The sequence below is a fragment of the Microcebus murinus genome, chromosome 6, assembly GCF_040939455.1.
Source record: "Microcebus murinus isolate Inina chromosome 6, M.murinus_Inina_mat1.0, whole genome shotgun sequence".
NCBI lineage: Eukaryota > Metazoa > Chordata > Mammalia > Primates > Cheirogaleidae > Microcebus > Microcebus murinus.
This window is the reverse complement of record NC_134109.1, coordinates 12,331,470-12,351,566: the sequence shown is the minus strand read 5'-3', so window position 1 is coordinate 12,351,566 and position 20,097 is coordinate 12,331,470. Positions and strand designations below refer to the sequence as shown.

Below are 20,097 nucleotides of genomic sequence, written 5' to 3'. Positions count from 1 at the left end.
TAGGATTACACGCCTGAGCCACCATGCCCGCCCTCATTCTCTTAATAGTGTCTTGATAAGCAGAAAAATCTTTGTTTTACGGCACTCACTTTTTGTTTGTCATTTCTTCTAAGGTCAGGGTGTGTGCGCACTTGCATGTGTCCATGCTGTTTAAGGAACATCTCTCTACCATCAGATTATGAAGGTGTTCTTTGTTACTTTCTTCTAGAAGTGTTTCTGTTTGCCCTTCCGCCTCTCGATCAGGACAGACTCTACCTGGAACTGATTTTTGTGTAAGTTGGGGCGAAGGGGCCAGATTTCATTCCTTCCCCCGTGTGGATACCTAGTCGCTCAGCACCTTCAATTGGAAAGGCTGTCCTTTCCTCGGGGACCTACTGTGGCCATGCAGAAATCACGTGACTATGTACGAGTGGGTCTGTTTCTGGGCCGTTCTGTTCTTCTGACCTGTGTGTCTGTCCTGCACCAATACCACGCCGTCTTAATCACTGTAGCTTTACAGTAAGTCTTGATGTCCTGCAGAATAGATCCGAACCCCATTTCAGGTGTGTCCTGGGTAGCCTCACCCTTTGTATCGCTGTGAGCCTTTTCCCAGAATGCCTTTGGGATTCTAACTGATGCTCGCTCTGATTCTGTAGGTCAGTCTGTGTAGAGCTGATATCTCATCCGTGTTGAGTCTTCCACTCCATGGACAAGATGTATCCTTCCATCTCCATATTCTCATATCGTATGTTTATGATGTTTGATGTTTAGTCTTATGTCATACGCAGGCATCAGGAGGTATATGTTATTAAGTATGAAATGTCCCATTTCCTTCAGTACGAAGTTTGACAGTTGGTACTCGAACATTTCACTTTGACACTTCTTGTTTTATTTTTATTGTGAAGGCACATCCTCGTTCTTTCAAATGCATGGTTTGGCTTGTGATTATCTTTCAAAAAAAATTTTAGAGCAATTTTTGTGAAACCGTGAATAAGTCAAAAATTCATGTTATCTTTGAATATGAGTTCTGTCATGGAACCAATGCAGCAACAGACAGCTCGAAATATCAACCAAGTGTTTGAGAAGGATGTGGCTCATAAATGCACAGTACGATGATGATTTGAGAAGTTCCATTCTGGTGATTTTAATCTTGAAAATGAGCCACGTGAGCAACCTGAAACCAGGTGGATAATGATGAGCTGAGAGCTGTAGTGGCAGCGAATCCATCTCAACCTATGCGTGAGTTAGCAGCAAGGTTTGACATTACTATTCCAACAATATTGGACCCTTTGAAACAAATGGGCAAGGTAAAGAAGCTGGATAGATGGGGACTACATGAATTAAACAAGCGTCAAAGGAGAAATCGTCTTGAAGCTTGCCTTTCTTTACTGTCGTGACATAAAGGCAAAACATTTCTATACCATATTGTTATGTTTGATGAAAAATGGAATTTTAAAAAATAATTTCAAGCATTTGGCACAATGGTTGGATAAAGATGAAGTGCGAAAACACAGTCCAAAACTGAATATTCATCAAAAAAAGCTAATGGTTTCTGTTTGGTGGTCCAGCGCTCATATTATCCACTACAGCTACATGAAATCTGGTCAATCGATGACAGTGGATGCCTACTGCGACCAATTGGACAAAATGATGAGGATGCTTGTGATTAAGCAGCCAAGATTAGTCAATAGAAACAGGCCAATCCTCTTGTAAGACAACACTCAACCATGAGCCGTACAAACAACACCGCTCAAACTACAGAGGCTGGACTGGGAAACTCTCTATCATCTGCCATATTCACCAAACCTTGCTCCAACTGAGTACCACTTCTTCCAGGCTTTGGACCACTTCCTGCAAGGAAAAATATTCCATTCTCAACAAGCTGTAGAAAACACCTTTAGCGATTTTATCGCCACTCTCTCCCCAGGCTGCTTCACTGCTGGCATAAACAAGCGACTGTTAAGATGGCAAACTCGTGTCGATAGTTTAGGTGCATACTTTGATAAATCGTACTGCTTCTTGTTTGAGATATAATAAACGACACTTTAGATCTGAAATCGGACATTTCATATTTAATGACCTACTATTTGGCAGAACAATTAAGAATATAGTCTCTAGACTCAAGAGACTGCCAGGGTTCATATCCCAGCTATGTCACTTTCTAATTCTGTAGACTTAGTGAGTTGCTTACCTCTCTGTCTCAGTTTCTTCCTCTGTAAAATGGGAATGATAACCAGAGTAACCTTACAGGGCTCTTTTAAAGGATTAACTTAGTATATACAAAGCAGCTGGAGCTATGCCTGGCATACATAGCTGGAAACATTATTAGTTTATTTTTGAGTAGTTAATATGGTCATAGGATTCAATAGTGTGTGTGTGTGTGTGTGTGTGTGTGTATATATATATATATATATATATATATATATATATAAAGAAAAAGATGTATGAAGAAATGAAGTCTTCCCACCTTTGTCTCCCATGTGCCCGTTTGCACCCCTGCCTCATACTAGTTTGCTGTATCTTCTTCCAGAGTTTCTTTATGCAAATACAAATTTTTTTTTTTCCAACAAGGGAGCACAGTATGCATACTGTTCTGTACTTTGCCATTATCGCTTAACCACTTATCCTGGAAATTTTTCCATATCAGTCCACACAGAGCTTCCTCATTTTTCACAGTTGTATAGTATTCCTTTTGTTTACCTGATCCCTTACTGATGGACATTTAGATTATTTCCAGTCTTTCCTCTGTTATAGACAATGCTCCAGTGAATCCAATGAGTCCTTTTGCATGTGCTGTTTTGCACATGTACAGCTTTATCTGGAAAGATAAGCTCCACAGTTGCTGGGTCAATGGGCGTGTATGTTTGGGATTGGGGGGGCAGTTATTAAATAGCCCCCAATGAAGGCTGTACTAAATTATGCTCCTGCCAGCTGCATGTGAGAGGCTTTAGGGACTCTTTTTTTTTTTTTTTGAGACAAAGTCTCACTCTGTTGCCTGGGCTAGAGTACTGTGGTATCAGCCTAGCTCACAGCAACCTCAAACTCCTGGGCTCAAGTGATCCTTCTCTCTCAGCTTCCCTAGCAGCTGGGACTACAGGCATGCGCTACCATGCCCGGCTAATTTTTTCTATGTATTTTTTAGTTGGCCAATTAATTTGTTTCTCTTTTTAGTAGAGATGGGGTCTTGCTCTTGCTCAGGCTGGTCTCGAACTCCTGAGCTCAAATGATCCTCCTGCCTCCCAGAGTGCTAGAATTATAGGCGTGAGCCACCTCGCCCAGCCAATGGCCTCTTTTTATTGGCTATATATTATTCCTGTGTTTGTTGTTAGGTTGAACATATAGAATTGCTTTGTTTGTAGGTAAAAAATGGTTGAATGTTGTCAGCTTCATATAGTACAAATATTTTCTTAACCACTCAATTGTTGAAAAATGTTTTCTTTAACCCCATTGTTACCAAGCAATGGGCTCGCTGCTAGACATGCATAGACGCCAATACTATGTATGGCATTGGCTTTTGAGAAAAGGAAACGCTTTATTGCAAGGTTGACCAGCAAGGAGCCCAAGGCAATGCTCAAACCTGTCTCCCTGAGTGGAGTCTGGGGACCGGTTTTGTAGGAAGAGAGTAACTGTGAGGCAGATAGGAAGATGCAACTCGGCATGATTTGATTGAGTCATGCAGAGAGGCAGTGCCAGGGGACCAGTTGATCCCTTCCCCTCTGTCCTTACAGAGGTGGCCTCTGCTCATTTCAACACACGTGAGTGACAGGTGTGCTCAGGGTCTGCCCACTGCCCATTGTGACCTGGGTTTTGTGCCCTCATTGCCTCCAGCTTCAGTCCCAGCCAGGACACTGATCCTCCAAATCCTGTCTTCTCTAGTTCCATGTTCAGTGAAGTTTCTAGGGATTTTTTTTCTTTTTTGCAGAGGTTGGGGGAGGTGTCAGCTGCCTTTTCACTTTGTGTGATTATTACTATAGTTACTATTATGATGAGCCCAGAATGATGTCTGGTCCATAGTAGGTGCAGAGTAAATACTGGGTGAACGGATGCATGATACTAACTTCACTGAATGTTTGCCGTACGCTGGGCACTGCCCCGAACTCTTTACGGACACCCCATGAGGTAGTCATGCTTATGTTACCCTATTTTAAATAAGAGCAAATTGAGGCAAAGAGAGGTGTGTAGTCACTTGCAAAGGCCACCGAGCTGGGATTCTAGCCCTGCCTGGTTCCCGAGCGCAGATCAAATCACCAGGCCACGCAGCACTCGTCATCACCGAGGGGACAGAATTGGTGCCATCATCTGTGAGCAGGGCCCCGACGGGAGTGGACGGCCCAGCGCAGGAGGGTGGTGGGAACTGCAGGACAGGCAGGCTGAGTCAGGGTAGGCCTGGGGGGCTGCAGTAGGGAAAGGGGCGGTGACCTGTGGGCCAGGGGGTGCTCCAGGGAAAGTGCAGAGGAACTCAGCCCAGGTTCCCAGGAGGCTGTGGTGTCCCCGGTTCCCAAGAGCAGAGCCCAAGGTGAAGACAGAGCGGCCGGGGCTAGAGGCCTTGCAGCGAGAAGCCATGAGCCAGGGGCAGGCCTAGCGTGGTGGGAGCAGCCCCTCAGAAGGGCCTTGGCATGACGCTGGCTGCCTCCACAGGCTCCACTGAGCCCGCATGGGGGTCAGCGTGGGCAGGCGGAGCCCGTGGGGACGGTGGGGCACCCGGCTGGAGGCAGGAAGGCCAGGCTGGGAGCTGGGAGGTGCCGGACACTGAGCAGCCACAGACTGCAGCACACACAGATGTGGAAAGTTCGAAGGCCTTTGACCTGCCAGACCCCTTGATGTGGGCTGTGACGTGTGAACCGAGGCAGCGTGACCTGCTCTCAGCACTTCCGGAGTCCGGAAGACCTGCCCAGGCCGACTTCCCTCTGAGAGGCTGTGGGCAGAGGCCCGCAGAGCCCGTCCCAGGTTCCCGGGGCTGACCCACCGAGGGTCGGGGCCGTAGGCTGTCCCCCACCTCACCGTGGAAGGCCTGTTGGTTTCCTAAGTAAGGAGAAACCCCAGGAACTTTCTCACAACAGGGTTTCCCAGACACGGTCCTCAGAGCCCCCCAAGCATCTGTGGGAACCCGCCAGGGCCCCGTGCAGTTGTTTGGCATTTGTTGAGCGTTTGCACATTATGCCTATGTGAGCAATTCTGATTAGAAACCAGCTGCTTCTCTTCCATCCCCACGCGACCTCCATGGTCAGCCTGGAACTGTGTTTTTGGTCCCGTGTGCACCAAAGCCGGGCCAGAAGGAACGAGGAAGCAGCTGTGGCTCAGCTTCACACACGTCCAGGAAGAGGGTCTGGCAGACGCAAAGCCACAGGGAAGTCAGCCTGGCTGCCTGCCTTCTCCCAGGCTGTCCGCTGCAGCAGGACTGGCCCGGCTTGGAAGAGAAGTCTTCAGGTGGCAGCTAGCCAAGGGCCAGTTGAGTCACAAGAAATTCATGGAATTCACAGTGCTGAGAGGAGCCTTAGTCCTTGGTCGGATCCGTACCCAGTAAATACATAGCATGGGTGCATCCATACCCAGTAAGTACATAGCATGGGTGCATCCGTACCCAGTAAGTACATAGCATGGGTGCATCCGTACCCAGTAAGTACATAGCATGGGTGCATCCGTACCCAGTAAGTGCATAGCATGGGTGCACCGTACCCAGTAAGTACATAGCATGGGAGCATCCGTACCCAGTAAGTACATAGCATGGGAGCATCCGTACCCAGTAAGTACATAGCATGGGAGCATCCGTACCCAGTAAGTACATAGCATGGGTGCATCCGTACCCAGTAAGTACATAGCATGGGTGCATCCGTACCCAGTAAGTACATAGCATGGGAGCATCCGTACCCAGTAAGTACATAGCATGGGAGCATCCGTACCCAGTAAGTACATAGCATGGGAGCATCCGTACCCAGTAAGTACATAGCATGGGAGCATCCGTACCCAGTAAGTACATAGCATGGGTGCATCCGTACCCAGTAAGTACATAGCATGGGAGCATCCGTACCCAGTAAGTACATAGCATGGGTGCATCCGTACCCAGTAAGTACATAGCATGGGTGCATCCGTACCCAGTAAGTACATAGCATGGGTGCATCCGTACCCAGTAAGTACATAGCATGGGAGCATCCGTACCCAGTAAGTACATAGCATGGGTGCATCCGTACCCAGTAAGTACATAGCATGGGAGCATCCGTACCCAGTAAGTACATAGCATGGGAGCATCCGTACCCAGTAAGTACATAGCATGGGAGCATCCGTACCCAGTAAGTACATAGCATGGGTGCATCCGTACCCAGTAAGTACATAGCATGGGAGCATCCGTACCCAGTAAGTACATAGCATGGGTGCATCCGTACCCAGTAAGTACATAGCATGGGAGCATCTGTACCCAGTAAGTACATAGCATGGGTGCTGCTGCCGCTGTCCCGCATGGAGCCCATGGCAGAGGTTGCTGGTGGAAGCCTGCGTTCTCCCTCCATCCAGGCTTCAGTGTAACAGCCTAGGCAGCTGCTGTCAGTCAGCTGGGGTTCACAAGGAAATTCACCCTACCTGCCATCCCAGATCTAGTCCAACCTTCTCATTTTGCTGAAAGGGCCAGTGAACCTGGAGAAGAGAAGTGAGTTGCCCAGAGTCACACAGTAAACAACAAAACCACACAGTGCCATTTCCTTTGTGTCATACCTATTCTCCAGATGAATACAGCATCTGCCATGTCATTACTCATCTCATAAAACCCTTATGTATCCCTTCATTTCCACAATGCAATTTCACCCTCAAAATCCAAATTAATTTTCCACAGCTTCCCAAAAGTATTGTAGAGCTATAGAAAAACTGATGCTGCCTTGTTAAGGTCATGTTAATAGGAGCAGTGTCTAGACTGAAAGAGGTGATGGTCATGCCTTTCTGTGCTACTTTGGGCACACCTGGGGTATTGTTTCCACGTTTTTGGGACTCCAAATTTTGGAGGAAGACAGAAGGATAATAATTGCACTCAGAAGGATAAAAACAATATGATTATGGGGCTCAAAACTACTCCATAATTTCCTATCAATTTATTTTCAACAAGGCTGCCAAAATAAATCAACAGAGAAAGAATAGTCCTGGAACAACTGGAAGTCCACGTGTAAAAGAAGGAAGTCAGACCCCTACCTCACACCATACATAAAAACTAACTCAAAATGTAACAAAACCTGAGTGTAAGAGCTAAAACTATAAAACTCTTAGAAGAAAACAGGGATAAATTTTCATGACCTTGGATTAGGTAATGGTTTCTTAGATACGACACCAAAGCCATAAGCAACAAAACAAAAATAGATAACTTTGACTTCTTAGAATTGAAAACTTTTATGTTTCAAAGGATACTCTTAAAAAAGTAAAAAGATAGTCTATGGAATGGGAGAGAATATTTGCAATTTACAAAAAGAAAAAAGAAAGAATGTACAGCTCAATAGACAAATAACCCAATTCAAGAATAAGGATCCGAATAAACATTTTCCCAAAGAAGACATACAAATGTCCAGTAATGAAAAGATGCTCAACAGCAATAGCCACCAGGGAATTGCAAATCAAAACCATAATGGGATATTATTTCACAGATGCTAGAATGGCTGTAATCAAAAAGGTAGACAATAACAAGTGTTGGAAAGGTTGCAGAGAAGTTAGAACCCTCATATACTGCTGGTGGGAATGTAAAATGGTGCAAACACTTTGGAAAACAATCAGGCAGTTCCTTAAAATGCTAAGCATAGAGTTACCACATAATCCAGCAATTCTACTCCCGGATATATACCCAAGAGAACTAAAAACATATGTTCCATACAAAAACTTACATGAATATAAGCAGCATTATTTGTAATGTCCAAAACATGGAAACAGCCCAAATGTTCATCAACTGATGAAGGGATAAGTTAAGTGTATGATGTCCATACGGTGGAATTTTGGCGACAAAAAGAAATGAAACATTGATACAACAGTACTGATAAATTATACTAGCTGCTACTATACGTGGATGAACTTTGAAAACATTACGGCAAGCACAAAAGACCACGTGTTGCATGATTTCATTTATAGAAAATGTCCAGAATAGGCACACTTATAAAAACAGAAAGTAAATTAGCGGTTGTCAGGAGCTGAAGTGTAGGCGGGGTGGGTGGGGGTTGGGGGGAGGTTGGGAGAAAATGGGGAGTGACTGCTCATGAGTGAGGGGTTTCATTTTGGAGTGATGAAAACGTATTAAAATTTGTCATAGTGATGGATGTGCAACTCTATGCCTGTATCAAAAACCATTGACTTGGATACTTTATTTTTTTATTATTTTTTTCTTGAGACAGAGTCTCACTTTGTTGCCTGGGCTAGAGTGCCGTGGCGTCAGCCTAGCTCACAGCAACCTCAAACTCCTGGGCTCAAGCAATTCCCCTGCCTCAGCCGCTAGAGTGGCTGGAAATACAGGTGTGTACCACCACGCCAGGCTAATTTAAAAAAAAATTTTTTTTTTTTTTTTTGAGACAGAGTCTCACTTTGTTGCCCAAGCTAGATGAGTGCCATGGCATCAGCCTTGCTCACAGCAACCTCAAACTCCTGGGCTCAAGCAATCCTGCTGCCTCAGCCTCCCAAGTAGCTGGAACTATAGGCATGCGCCACCATGCCCGGCTAATTTTTTCTATATATTTTTAGTTGCCCAATTAATTTGTTTCTATTTTTAGTAGAGACGGGGTCTCGTTCTTGCTCAGGCTGGTTTCAAACTCCTGACCTTGAACAATCCTCTTGCCTCGGCCTCCCAGAGTGCTAGGATTACAGGCGTGAGCCACCGTGCCTGGCTGGACTTGGATACTTTAAACAGTGTTAAAAACCAAACCAGTCTATCTGCAAATTCATGGAGACAGTACGTGTAAATCACCCAGCTCAGGGTCAACCACAGTTGTTCAACCTTCCCTTAGGTGGCTGTGCAGAAGAGTGGGGCTGTTCAACCTGGAAAACAGAAGACCCGAGGGTGGGAGACAGACAAGCCACCTTCACACAGTTGAGGGGTGTGGGGGAAGTTGTCCCCGTCACACTATAAAATGTAGAGAAAGCGACAGCGGGAAACGTTTCAGGGGTACAGATTTCATCTTAGTAGAAACTGAGCATTGCTTCTCGCAGTGGGTTGCCCCGTGAGGTGTCGCTAGCTCAGGTGATTAAAGGGCTTCAGAGAGAAACAACTACTACCCGACGGGGATGGCACAAGAGGGGAGTCAAGTGTTGGGGACAGCTGGTGTCCAGGGTGGCCTTCACATGCCACGGTGGCGCTGCAGCTGGTAGGCTCACAGAAGCCTATTGGTCAGTATCCAGAAGTTTTTCCCTCTGCCTGTTAAACCTTTGCGATCTCGGCGTCAGCAATGGTGGGAGTGTCTACACTGTGGAAATCAGCAAACCCTATACATCAAGGCTTTCGCTTTCGCTTTTTTGTGTATTTGTGTTTGTTCATTGTCCTGGACAAGTGCTCTCTTAGCACACCCCTGATCCAAACCGAATGCCCCCGCAGGGATCTGTGTGTGCTCTCCTTCCTCTGGACACCCAGATCCTCCTCTGGCCCCCATGGGAATTCCTTCCCTGCTCTGCCCCAAGGTCTGGTTCAGCCGTGCCTTCCTCTGTGAACCGATCCGGAAGCCTTCCATCCATGTGGTAGTTGCCACTTGTTGAGCATCAGCTGCAGGCTGGGTTCTGTAGTTACACTGTCCCATTTAGTCCTTCCACGACCCGTGAGGTCGGCAGTGCAGTCTCCCTGGTTGACACAGGACATGCGACCCAGAGAGGTGGAGTGGCCCAAAGCCTGTCTCTGTTCATCATCACACCAAGACCTTGGAGTGGGGCGTTCTCCCAGCCCCAAACGCCTATAGCCCCGTTGCACTATTCCTGCTTTCATCTTCACCTGGAATCGGGAAATTCAGGGTGTGGTGTCTTCAGGCATCAACAGCTGCTCTTTGGCCCCCATGACCTCCTCTGGCATCTGCTCTGGTGGCTTGTGTCAGAGAATTTCCCAAAAAGCCCCCAGGGACCGATGCTTTGGATGGCCAGGTGGATGCATCCTGAGGGCTGGGCCCATCTTGATTTCCTTCCAACGGGGGCCTTGGGCTCCGACCTGGCTTTAAAATGCCAAAAAAAAAAATGTAGCTAGAGTCACCCTAGGGAAATGGCACCGACAGCAGGATGGGCTTAGGTGCCCAGACACCACTCCACTGCACGTTCCTCAGCTTGTGACATGCTCTGGGACCTTGGGGGTAGGTGTGTGTGTGTGTGCGTGCGTGTGCGTGCAGATGGCTTTGTAGTTCAGTTTGTTTTTTTTAATTAAATATTTCAAGCATAGAGAAGTCTAGAGAAAAGCATAGCAATACCCTGTGCATCCATAATTCAGCTTTGTTAATCCCTACCGGTTTGCCACATTTGCTTCAGATCTTTATTTATTTATTTATTTTAGAGGCAGGGTCTCTGTCACCCAGGCAGGAGTGCAGTGGCACCATCATCACGCCCTGCAGCATCAGACTCCTCCTCTGCTCAAGAGATCTTCCCACCTCAGCCTCTCCAGCAGTTTGGGATTACGGGAGTGTCACCATACCATCAGCTTTGTTTGTTCTAATAAATAAATCATTAAAGAACTGGCGGAAGCCTCCTTCACACCCCTCCCACATCCCGATTTCTTCCACACCCCCAGGGGTAGCCTTCATCCTGAAGTTGGAGTTTATAGCCACAAACAAGACTTAGAACTGTTGTGTGTGTTTTGATACTTTATATAAATGTTTGTCATTCCCTCTGTAATTACCTTATTTCACTCATTAGGGTTTTTTTTTTATCTGTTTCATTTTAAAACTTTTTCTTTTAACTTAATCTTTTGACGTGATGTCAGACTTCCAGAAAAGATACAGGAATAGCACAGTGAGTTCCTGTGTACACTCCTCCACCCAGATCCCCCAGTTATTAACATTTTGTCACATTTGCTTGTTTGTACTTTCTTTCTTTCTCGCTCACTTTTTTGTGAACCATTTGAGACTGTGTTGCAGACATTGTATCTCTTTCCGCACATACTTCAGTGGGTATCCGTCAAACAGGGACCGCGATCCAAATCAGGAAAGGAGCATTCATGCAGTAAACAGGATTTTGAGATTTAACTGTGCAACATTGGCTCCTGCCTTTTTTTTTAATTGGTGCATAATAGATGTACGTATTTTTGGGGTACATGTGATATTTTGGATACATCCATATAATGTGTAATAGGGTAATTGGATATCCATCACCTTAAACATTTCTCTTTTCTTTATGCTGAGGACATTCAAATTATTCCGTAGTGGCAATTTTGAAATTTACAATAGATTATTTTTCTTTATGAAAAAAAAAGAAAGAAAGAAAAAACAACCTCAGGCCATTTCTAGTGGTGTTGCTATGGTAGCAAGTGATGAGCAATGGGTGTGAACAGGGCCTATTTGGGGGAATGAGACGCACCTGGTGGGACTAAGTTGGCCAGTGTCCCCAAAGCAGCAGGTGTTCCTGGGAGAAACAGGTCATGACCACAGACGTGGTTGCCCCAGCTGGAATAATGACCTGTAGGGGTGTTATTGTGGGCCAGGTATTACCGCTCCATTGTCCAAATGAGAAAGCTGTTTATTTCGGATGACTTTTAATCATGTAAGTAAAGCATAATTATTATAAAAATGTGAAACAACCCCCTGCACTTCTCAGAAATAACTGACTTTAACGATGCCTTCTGGAAATTATTTCTATGTATATTTATATATCTCTGTGTTTAAATCTATATTCTGCAGTGAGATAACAAACATAATTGAACACCTGTTCATTGCCATGTATTACAGGGTTACATAAACATGAGAAATTTTTTTAAAACTTTCAAAAGCTGGAATGGGGTAGTGGGTAGAAGCACAGACTCTGGAGCCAGAGTGCCCAGGTTTGAATCCAGGTTTTCCAAATACGGTCATGTTCACAAGTACCAGGGGTTAGGATTCAGACATATGTTTTGGGGGGGACACAATCCAATCTCCCAGGTTGCACCAGGTAGGTGTGAGGATGGCTGAGTTACCAGGATGTGTAGATCCATGGTGGTTGCTGTGTGGTGAGGACTCCTTATAAATAACCCGGCAAGTGGTGCCCTCCCACCCTGGCCCCTCCAGTTCCTCTGTGTTCTTAAACTTCTATGCCTTTCTTCCTGATAGGCAGCTTCCAGCCAGGGCCTCACCCTGGGGAGCCACCACACTCACTGCTCTGCCCGCACACCTGCTCAGCCCATGGGCCACCTCTCCACCCCTGAGTGGAGCTTCCGTCTCCTCACCCAGGCTGAGCAGGCCTGTGGTGGGCACCAGGCACCATGCCCGGGAGCTGTGGACACGCTGGGACAGCTCCTGCCCTTCTTTGGGGAGCTGGTGAGAAAATCCCCATACAAGCTGCGGGGCGGAGTCCTGCAGCCCGAGGGCTGGGTTTTCCGAGTGTCTGGTCACACTGCACCCTGCAGGCAGCCTGGGTGTGGTCCAGGGGCGGCCGTGGGATTGGAAGCCCGTGGGCCTGCTGGTCGGAGCTCACTGTCGTGTGCCCCACGAGCAGGAGGAAAACTGGTCGCGGAATGGTCCCTTTCCCTGGTGGAGCTGCTCTAGAGCGTCCGAGCCTCGTTATTTTGCACTAACAGTGCTGTTAGTCGTCCAAGGTCCCTGTTGCTGCCTTTGTAGGGCCCTGGGCAGAGCTGGAGCGGGGCTGGTGAGAGGGAGGGCGTGGGTGTTGGAGTGGCCGGCTCTGCCAACAGATGGCAGAGCCGATGCTGTGTGGGCTCAGTGACAGTCCCTGGCAGTGGGAGCTGACGTGGCCAGGCGGGTGGATGAGAGCCGGCACGGCAGTGAGACGAAGCCTGGCGTGTCGCCGGCTCTGGGGCTTCCGCCTTTGCCGTCCTGCCCTGGGCGCCCTCCTTGGCAGAGACGTTTTACGGTCAGGGAGCTCAGGTGACCTCTGGCAGCTGCCTGGCTCTGTCACCCTTCTTTGGCCTGGTCAGAGCAGGTGCCATGTCGCTCTGTGCCTTAGGGGCTCTGTCACTCCTGCGACCCAGTACGAGGTCCAGATCCCCTCGGCCTCAGCTGCTGCTTCTCTAACTTCTAGACATTGCTCAAAGGCAGCGGGCTGCAGCTGTGACCTTGTGCAGACTCCTCTCGACCCTGAGATCCTGTGTCTGCCAGCCCAGCCAGGGCCCTGCGCAGGCCTCTGTGGAGGGCCTCCTATTTCCATGAGCCCCAGCCCACCCAGGGAGAGAGGAGAACGCCGCCAGGGTCGGGCGATTCCTGGAAAGCAATGTCTGGAGCCCTTGGCCCATCTGTGCTGGAGTCCAAGCGGCGCTCATCGCTGCAAGGAGTCTGGGAGGATCCCAGGTCCTGTTTGTCCTTCCACAGGGTGTGAAAGGGATCCTCCCGGCGGTTTGTTTCTCTTCCAAGAGAACTATGTTTTCTTGGCAATCGTGTCTGTGTTCACGTCAAGCCGCACGGTTCCCAGGCACTTGAACTTGTGGGTTACCGCTGGGGCCAAATGTTGGGCGAGAGATGAGCAACACACAGATGTGTGGCCCCTGTCACTCCAACCAAATTTGCCAAGTCCTAAAATCAAGGCTACAGAGTGGGAGAATTGTAGCAGGAAGAGGAAGAAAGTCCAACTAGAGGGCTGGAGGGATTGAAAAACAGTCACTAAGATTTACCGAATTCTGTGCAGGCACTGCGCTAAGTACCTGGGAGCTTTCTCACCACATTTTCACAGTAACCCTCTTAAATACAGACAATTATTATGTGTTTATAGGTGATTAAGCTGAAGCCCAGAGACGTTAAGTAACTGGCCAGAGGTCACACAGCCTGAATTTAAACTTAGAGCTTCATCTGAAGGGGCCTTCAAGGATGGGGAGAACTTTATGCCCAGCAGTTTCCTATAAAAAAATTTCAAACACACACAATAGTTGAAAGAGTTTTGCAGTAAACACCCACATACCCACCGCTGACCCTAAATATTTCTCTGTATTTGCTTCTTACGTAGCTGTATCCATCCATGAGTGCAGAACCCCCTGACTACGTTAGCATGCACATCATTAACTAGGATTCGGTATTTAGTTATGGTTCTTTTTCATTGCTGGGATATCAAAGTTGCGTTGTGTTAGAAGTAAGCACACATATGTGAACGGACCATTCGAACTTTATTTAGATGCGTTCACACAGCATGGACTTTTCTACACCGGGCTTCTGTGACTCAGCATAATGATTCTGAGATTCACCCATGAGGTTGTGCACATCAGTCGCTCCTTGTCATTGCTGACTGCCCTTCCGCTGTGTGGACGTACCATGGTCTGTCTCTCCGTTCTCCCAGCGGTGGACACCAGGACCAGGTCCTGTTGAGCAATTACGAGTAAAGCTGCCATGACGTTTCCTGTGCAAGTCTTTTTGGGGACATGCACTTTCATGTCTCTTGGGTATGTATATACCTCGGAGTGGAATGGCTGGGTCATAGCGTAGGTGTATGTTTAGGTTTATTTTAAAAAGTTCCGTATCTTTTTCCAAAGTAGTCATACTGATTTATTTTCTCACCAAGAATATATGAGAGTTCGGATTACTCACCAGCATGTGATGTTGTCGGTCTTTTTAATTTTAGCCATTCTAGTGGTTGTGCCGTGGTATCACATTGCGGTTTTAATTTGCATTTCCATAATGACTAATATTTTGAGCACCTTTTCACCTTGTTGGCCATTTGTATGTCTTCTCCTTTGAAGTATCTGCTCAAAATCTTTTGCCCATTTAAAAAATATATTTGCTTGTTCTCTGCTAGAGATGTGTTTTGTAAACGTTTTCGCCCAGCCTGATGGGCAGACTGTTTTAAATTTTGGTGCAAGGCCAGGCGAGGTGGCTCACGCCTGTAATCCTAGAACTCTGGGAGGCCGAGGCGGGCAGATTGCTAGAGGTCAGGAGTTCGAAACCAGCTGAGCAAGAGCGAGACCCCGTCTCTACTATAAATAGAAAGAAATTCATTGGCCAACTAATATATATATATATAATTAGCTGGGCGTGGTGGTGCATGCCTGTAGTCCCAGCTACTCGGGAGGCTGGGGCAAAAGGATCGCTTGAGCCCAGGAGTTTGAGGTTGCTGTGGGCTAGGCTGACACCACGGCACTCACTTTGGCCTGGGCAACAAGCGAGACTCTGTCTCAAAAAAAAAAAAAAAAAAAAATTTGGTGCAGTCAGATTTATCCGTTTTTATTTTTTTTCTTTTATGGTAATTGCTTTCTGAGCCTAGTCCAATACTTTTTCCTACCAGTTGGAGACTCTTGGGAGGAAGAAATAGAGACCCTGAAGGAACCACGGGTGGTTGGTGCAGCCTGAGCACGCGCAGGTTTTGCTGGGATGATGGAGACCAGCCCTTCGTAGGGGACCCGGAAAGGGAATGCCGTAAATATCTGTGGGAAGATCCGTTGCAGGCTGCAGAGCAGGGATGCGATCACAAGAGAGTGAGATGGCACAGTCACATGATGCTGGTGCCTGGGCAGAGTTTCCACTTGGTCACCTTGCGAGAAGCAGCCTCGTGCCTCAAGATGCAGGTGGCGCTGCCGGTGGAGAAGCGGGTTTATCTCTGTGGATCTTCACAGCCTCTCTGTGGGCTCAGAACCCACCCGGCTCCCACCAGGTCTTCATGGCCCATTTCTTCTTGCCTTGGAAGGCGGAGGGCTGGTCCAGGCAAGCAGCTAGCCAGAAGCCGGCCCCTTCCCCCAGCCCTGGGGGAATTGCTTATATAGGTGGGTTTACAGCCAGCTCCCCAGTGGTTCCAGCATGCTCAGGGGACCCTCACCCGACCGACCTCTGACCTCGCCTCCTCCCACTCTCACCCTCGTCACCCTCCCCACCTCCTCACTTTCCCCCAGAAGCAGGAACTCAGGGCTTTGGAGTTTGCTCTTTCTTCTGCCTGGAAATCTCTTCTCAGACACCTGCTTCCAGGTGTTTACTCCGCGGCCACCTTTTCAGGGGGCTTCCCTGGCTGCCCATGTCAGAACTGTGTGCCCCCTCCCCACATGGCCCTTTCCCCTTCCTCTTGGCGTGCCACCATCTACCGTACTCTAGTCCCCCGGTTCACCCTGCTTATCGTCTGTCTCCTGCTCTAGAATGTAAACACCATGAAGGTCTCGGCGTTTTTTTCCTTCCTTTCCTCTCTCTTTTGTTCGCTGCTCTAAGCGAGCTGCAGCAGCACGTGGCGCTGGCAGCCTGGCAGCCTGCAGGAGCTATTCGCAGCGCGTGGCTGGGAGCAGACTCCCCCGTGCCTCCCGGAGCCTGTCTGTGCGACTGCAGCTCTGGTTCCGCCTGAGAAAAAGAGGGCGAGCCCAGGACCTGCCTGGGGCTACGCAGCAAACGGAGGACCCTCCCAGCCTGCCCTCCCCCAGCCCACCTTGTACAGATGAGGAAACTGAGACCCTGAGACCTAAAGGACCGGCCAAGGTCTCAGTCCCAGCTCCTGGAAGGGAGGAAATGGGAGCCTGCTGCTCTCACTCCCACCTGCTGTTACCGTCCTAATTGGCCCCTGGGGGAGGCCCCAGGCCTAGCAAGGATGTTTAAGGATGATCATAAAGCCTTTTGGTGCCAGAAGGTATTTTTGTGCTTCCAAGTGGGGTTGGAGGAACCCGTGGCCCCAGAGTGCTGCTTTTCTGGGTGGTTCGGGCCTCCACCACTTTCACTTCCTTCCCAGAGGAGATGCTGGGCCCGCGCTCAGGGCCTGGGAAGTGGCTACGTCAGCGTCAGTGGGGCCACCCCGGTCTTGAGCTCCAAATGACTCTGGCGGGCCCTAGTTCCGCAGCCTGTGGACAGCCACGGGGCCGCCCCACCCCTCCACCCCATCCCCGGGATTCCTGCCATTGCCTGGGGGACTCGTGTTCCCCCGGTGACCTGGCGCTTTCCTCTGTGTGGGCTGCAGGCACCACCCACATCTTTCTGGCTTTGTAAGTCCCCTCCTCTGTCTGATAAGGGTTTTCACCCCTGCAGGTACCGAGAGAGACTCAGTCCCTCAGGTAGAATGCAAGCAGACCTCACAGCCCACCTGACTCAGGAGTTGAGGCACCAAGGTGTCCTTCCTCCTTTCTGGAAGCAAAACTAGCCTGCCAGGGTGTGTGTTGGGGTGGGGCAGGGGACTGTGAGGGTCTTGGGGAGGGTCTGAGATCCTAGACCGGACAGAATTATGAACAGTGGGCAGTGCCCGTTCCCCGGAGAACCCTCTAGTTTGGGTTTGCTGTTTCTTGGGTCTGTGATCCTCCTGGCCCCCCACCCCCATGTGTTAGCTCATCCTTCTCCTGGGGACTTGGGGAATGTTGACTGGGAGTGGGCACAAAGGAACCTTCTGGAAATGTTCTATGCCGGCACTGCCCAATAGAAATATAATGCAAGCCATGTATGCTATTTTAAATTTTCTAGTAGCCACATAAAAACAGTAAAGAGAAACAGGTGAAGTTCAATTTAATAATGTTTTCTTTAATCCAATATATCTAAAATATTATTTCAACATGTACTCAATATAAAATATTAGTGAGCTATTTTACATTTTTTTCATAGTAAATCTTAGAAATCTTGTGTGTGTTTTATGCTTACAGCCCATTTCAATCTGGACAAGCCACTTTTAAGAGCTCAATAACCACTGTGGCTGGTGGGTAAGGCACGGGACAGTGCAGGTCTCTCCATTTGAGTAGCAGTAATAGTTACATGGGTGTGGACATATGTAAACACGTGGCAAGCTCTGTCTTAAGGATTTGTGCATTTCACTGTATGTAAGTTACTCTTCAATTAAAAGTTGTAAAAATAAGCTTAGACATGAAATCTTAAAAAAAAAAAAAAAAAAAAAGGTTGTAAAAAATGCTCTTGAGGGCTCTGCTCAAATGCCACCTGCGTTTTCCTGAACCCACCCTGGGTTGAATTGATTGATTATTAATTAATTATTAATAGCTACCTTGGTCATACTGTGCTCCCATTGTATTTATTCCCTCCTCGTACTGTAGCTGGTTGTTTCTATGTCTCACCTGCTTTATTATAAGTGCTCTAAGGTGAAGACCATGGTTTGTTCCCTTTTTAATTCCCCAAAGGGCCGCTGGCTGCATAGACATGAAATAAGCAAGCATGGTTGAGTCTAATCCCTGTTTGTCGTAAGCCCTCTCTGGGCGGGCTGCAGATGGGCTGATCACTCCATTCTGTCTCTCAGTCCTATTCCAGATGCCGGCAAAGGAGGGGGAGAGGAAGAGGAGGAGGAAGATGGCACGGGGCTCTGTCTGCCAGCCACCCCGAAGAACTGCCTTCCTCGCCGGGGCATCAGCGTCCTGGAGAAGCTCATCAAAACCTGCCCGGTGTGGCTGCAGCTGGGCCTGGGCTGCGCAGAGGCGGCCAGGATCCTGCACCGGGAGGCGGCCGGGGTGAGTCGGGGTCTCTCCACCTCACACCTGGCGCAGCTGTGTCGTGCTCCACACGTGCCTGGGCTCCCACGTGGGAGCGGCTGCCACCAGGACGGCTTCCCGTTGCTTTCCTTTCAAAAGGGAGGGTGATCAGCTTTCTGCCCCCAGTGTTTTCCAGCGCTCGGGAGTGGGAGGCCGGTGGGAGGCCTGGTTTCTGCTTTGGGGAGAGCAGGGAGTGGGGTGGCTGGCGTGGGCTCTCTGGGCATTTGGGCAGAGGCAGGCCTCAGGGGTCAGGAGTGCCGCGGCTGCCCTGCTGCGTGGGAGCTCAGCCAGGCATCCCGGGACTAGAGAGCATCAGAACCAGAGTGCAAACAGTGTTGCTCTCCATTGCACGTGGGAAAATAAAGGGCTCGGTGGCGGAGTCCAGAAATGCTCTGGAGCCAGGCTCTGTGAGTTGGGCAGATGGCTTAGACTTGCTAAGCCTCACTTTTGTCATTTTGAAAAGGGGACGTGAACAGCCCTCCAGGGCTGTGTTCCTGTCACGTGGAAGGATAGCGATGGTAGATGGGGCATGGATGGACAGACAGATGGACAGATGACAGGTGACGAAATGTGAGTCAGAGCCCATCATTTGCTATTTCACCTCCTACACACATTTCTCTTACATGCTGCTTACTTAAAAAAATTTTTTTTAATTTGTTTAATTACAAAAGTGATACACATATGTGCTCATTATTTAACAAAAACCAAGCTGGACAGAAGTGAATAAAGTAAAAAGCAAAATGCCTCACAAAGATCTTTTCCACCTACTCTAACCAGCTCACTCCCCAGAAAGCTTTTTTTTTAATTGAGGTAAAATAATATATAATATAAAATGAGCCATTGTAAAGTGTACAATCCAGTGACATTGAGTGCATTCACAATATTGTGCAACTCACCACCTCTACCTAGTTCCAAAACATTTTCATCACCCCAAATAAAAAGCCCCAAACTCATTAAGCAGTTACTCCCATCCCCTACCCCAGCCACCGCAGACCACCACTCTGCTCCCAGGAGCCACCTCCCCTGCAGATTCCCAGCCCTCTGGCGGCAGGGGTTCCCTCGCTCAGTACTCACCGTGTTCCAAGTTCTTCACGTCAATTTCCCCATTGATCCTGACGGTAGCCCTGAGAGGCGGGTGTTGCTACTGTGCCCATTTTACAGATGAGATAACTGCAACACGAAGATGTTGAGTGCCCCTCCCTCAGGGACACAGGGAGGAAGGGCAGAGCTGGGATTTGAACCCAGGCAGTCTGCGTGCTCCTGTGCTGTGTTGCACACACGAGTTTTATTGGCACAGAAGGGCTCGTGTCTCCCAGCCGCCGGGCACTTTTGCGGGTCTCACCTTTGGCTTGTAGGGCTCACCTGATAATAGCCCAAACGTATAAATCCTGTGGCTCCGTTGGCCAGTGGACTCATTCACCCCGGACTAGGTAAAATCCATCAAGCTGCCGGCTGTCCGTGAAAATTGGAATTGCTAGAACTCGGGGCCTCCCGCAGAGCCCCAAACTTGCCTTGTCACAGAGGTCCCTGGCACAAGGAATGGGGACTCTGGAGCCTAAAGGCAAGCAGTGTCCCCTTGAGACCAGGCAAACCTTTCCCAGGGCGAGACGCCCCCGGCCGGCAGCCCCCCTCGGTGCCCGGGT

The 20,097-nt window shown here is 48.6% G+C and overlaps 1 protein-coding gene across 1 annotated transcript in view; it reads left to right on the top strand.

The window, feature by feature from the left end:
* The window catches only part of RIN3 (Ras and Rab interactor 3), a 118,133-nt gene that overhangs the window by 18,104 nt on the left and 79,932 nt on the right, over positions 1-20,097 (top strand). The window contains exon 2 of the mRNA XM_012738572.3: positions 18,226-18,433. Within this exon, the coding sequence (XP_012594026.2) occupies positions 18,226-18,433 (208 nt within the window). The remainder of the gene's footprint in view (positions 1-18,225; positions 18,434-20,097) is intronic.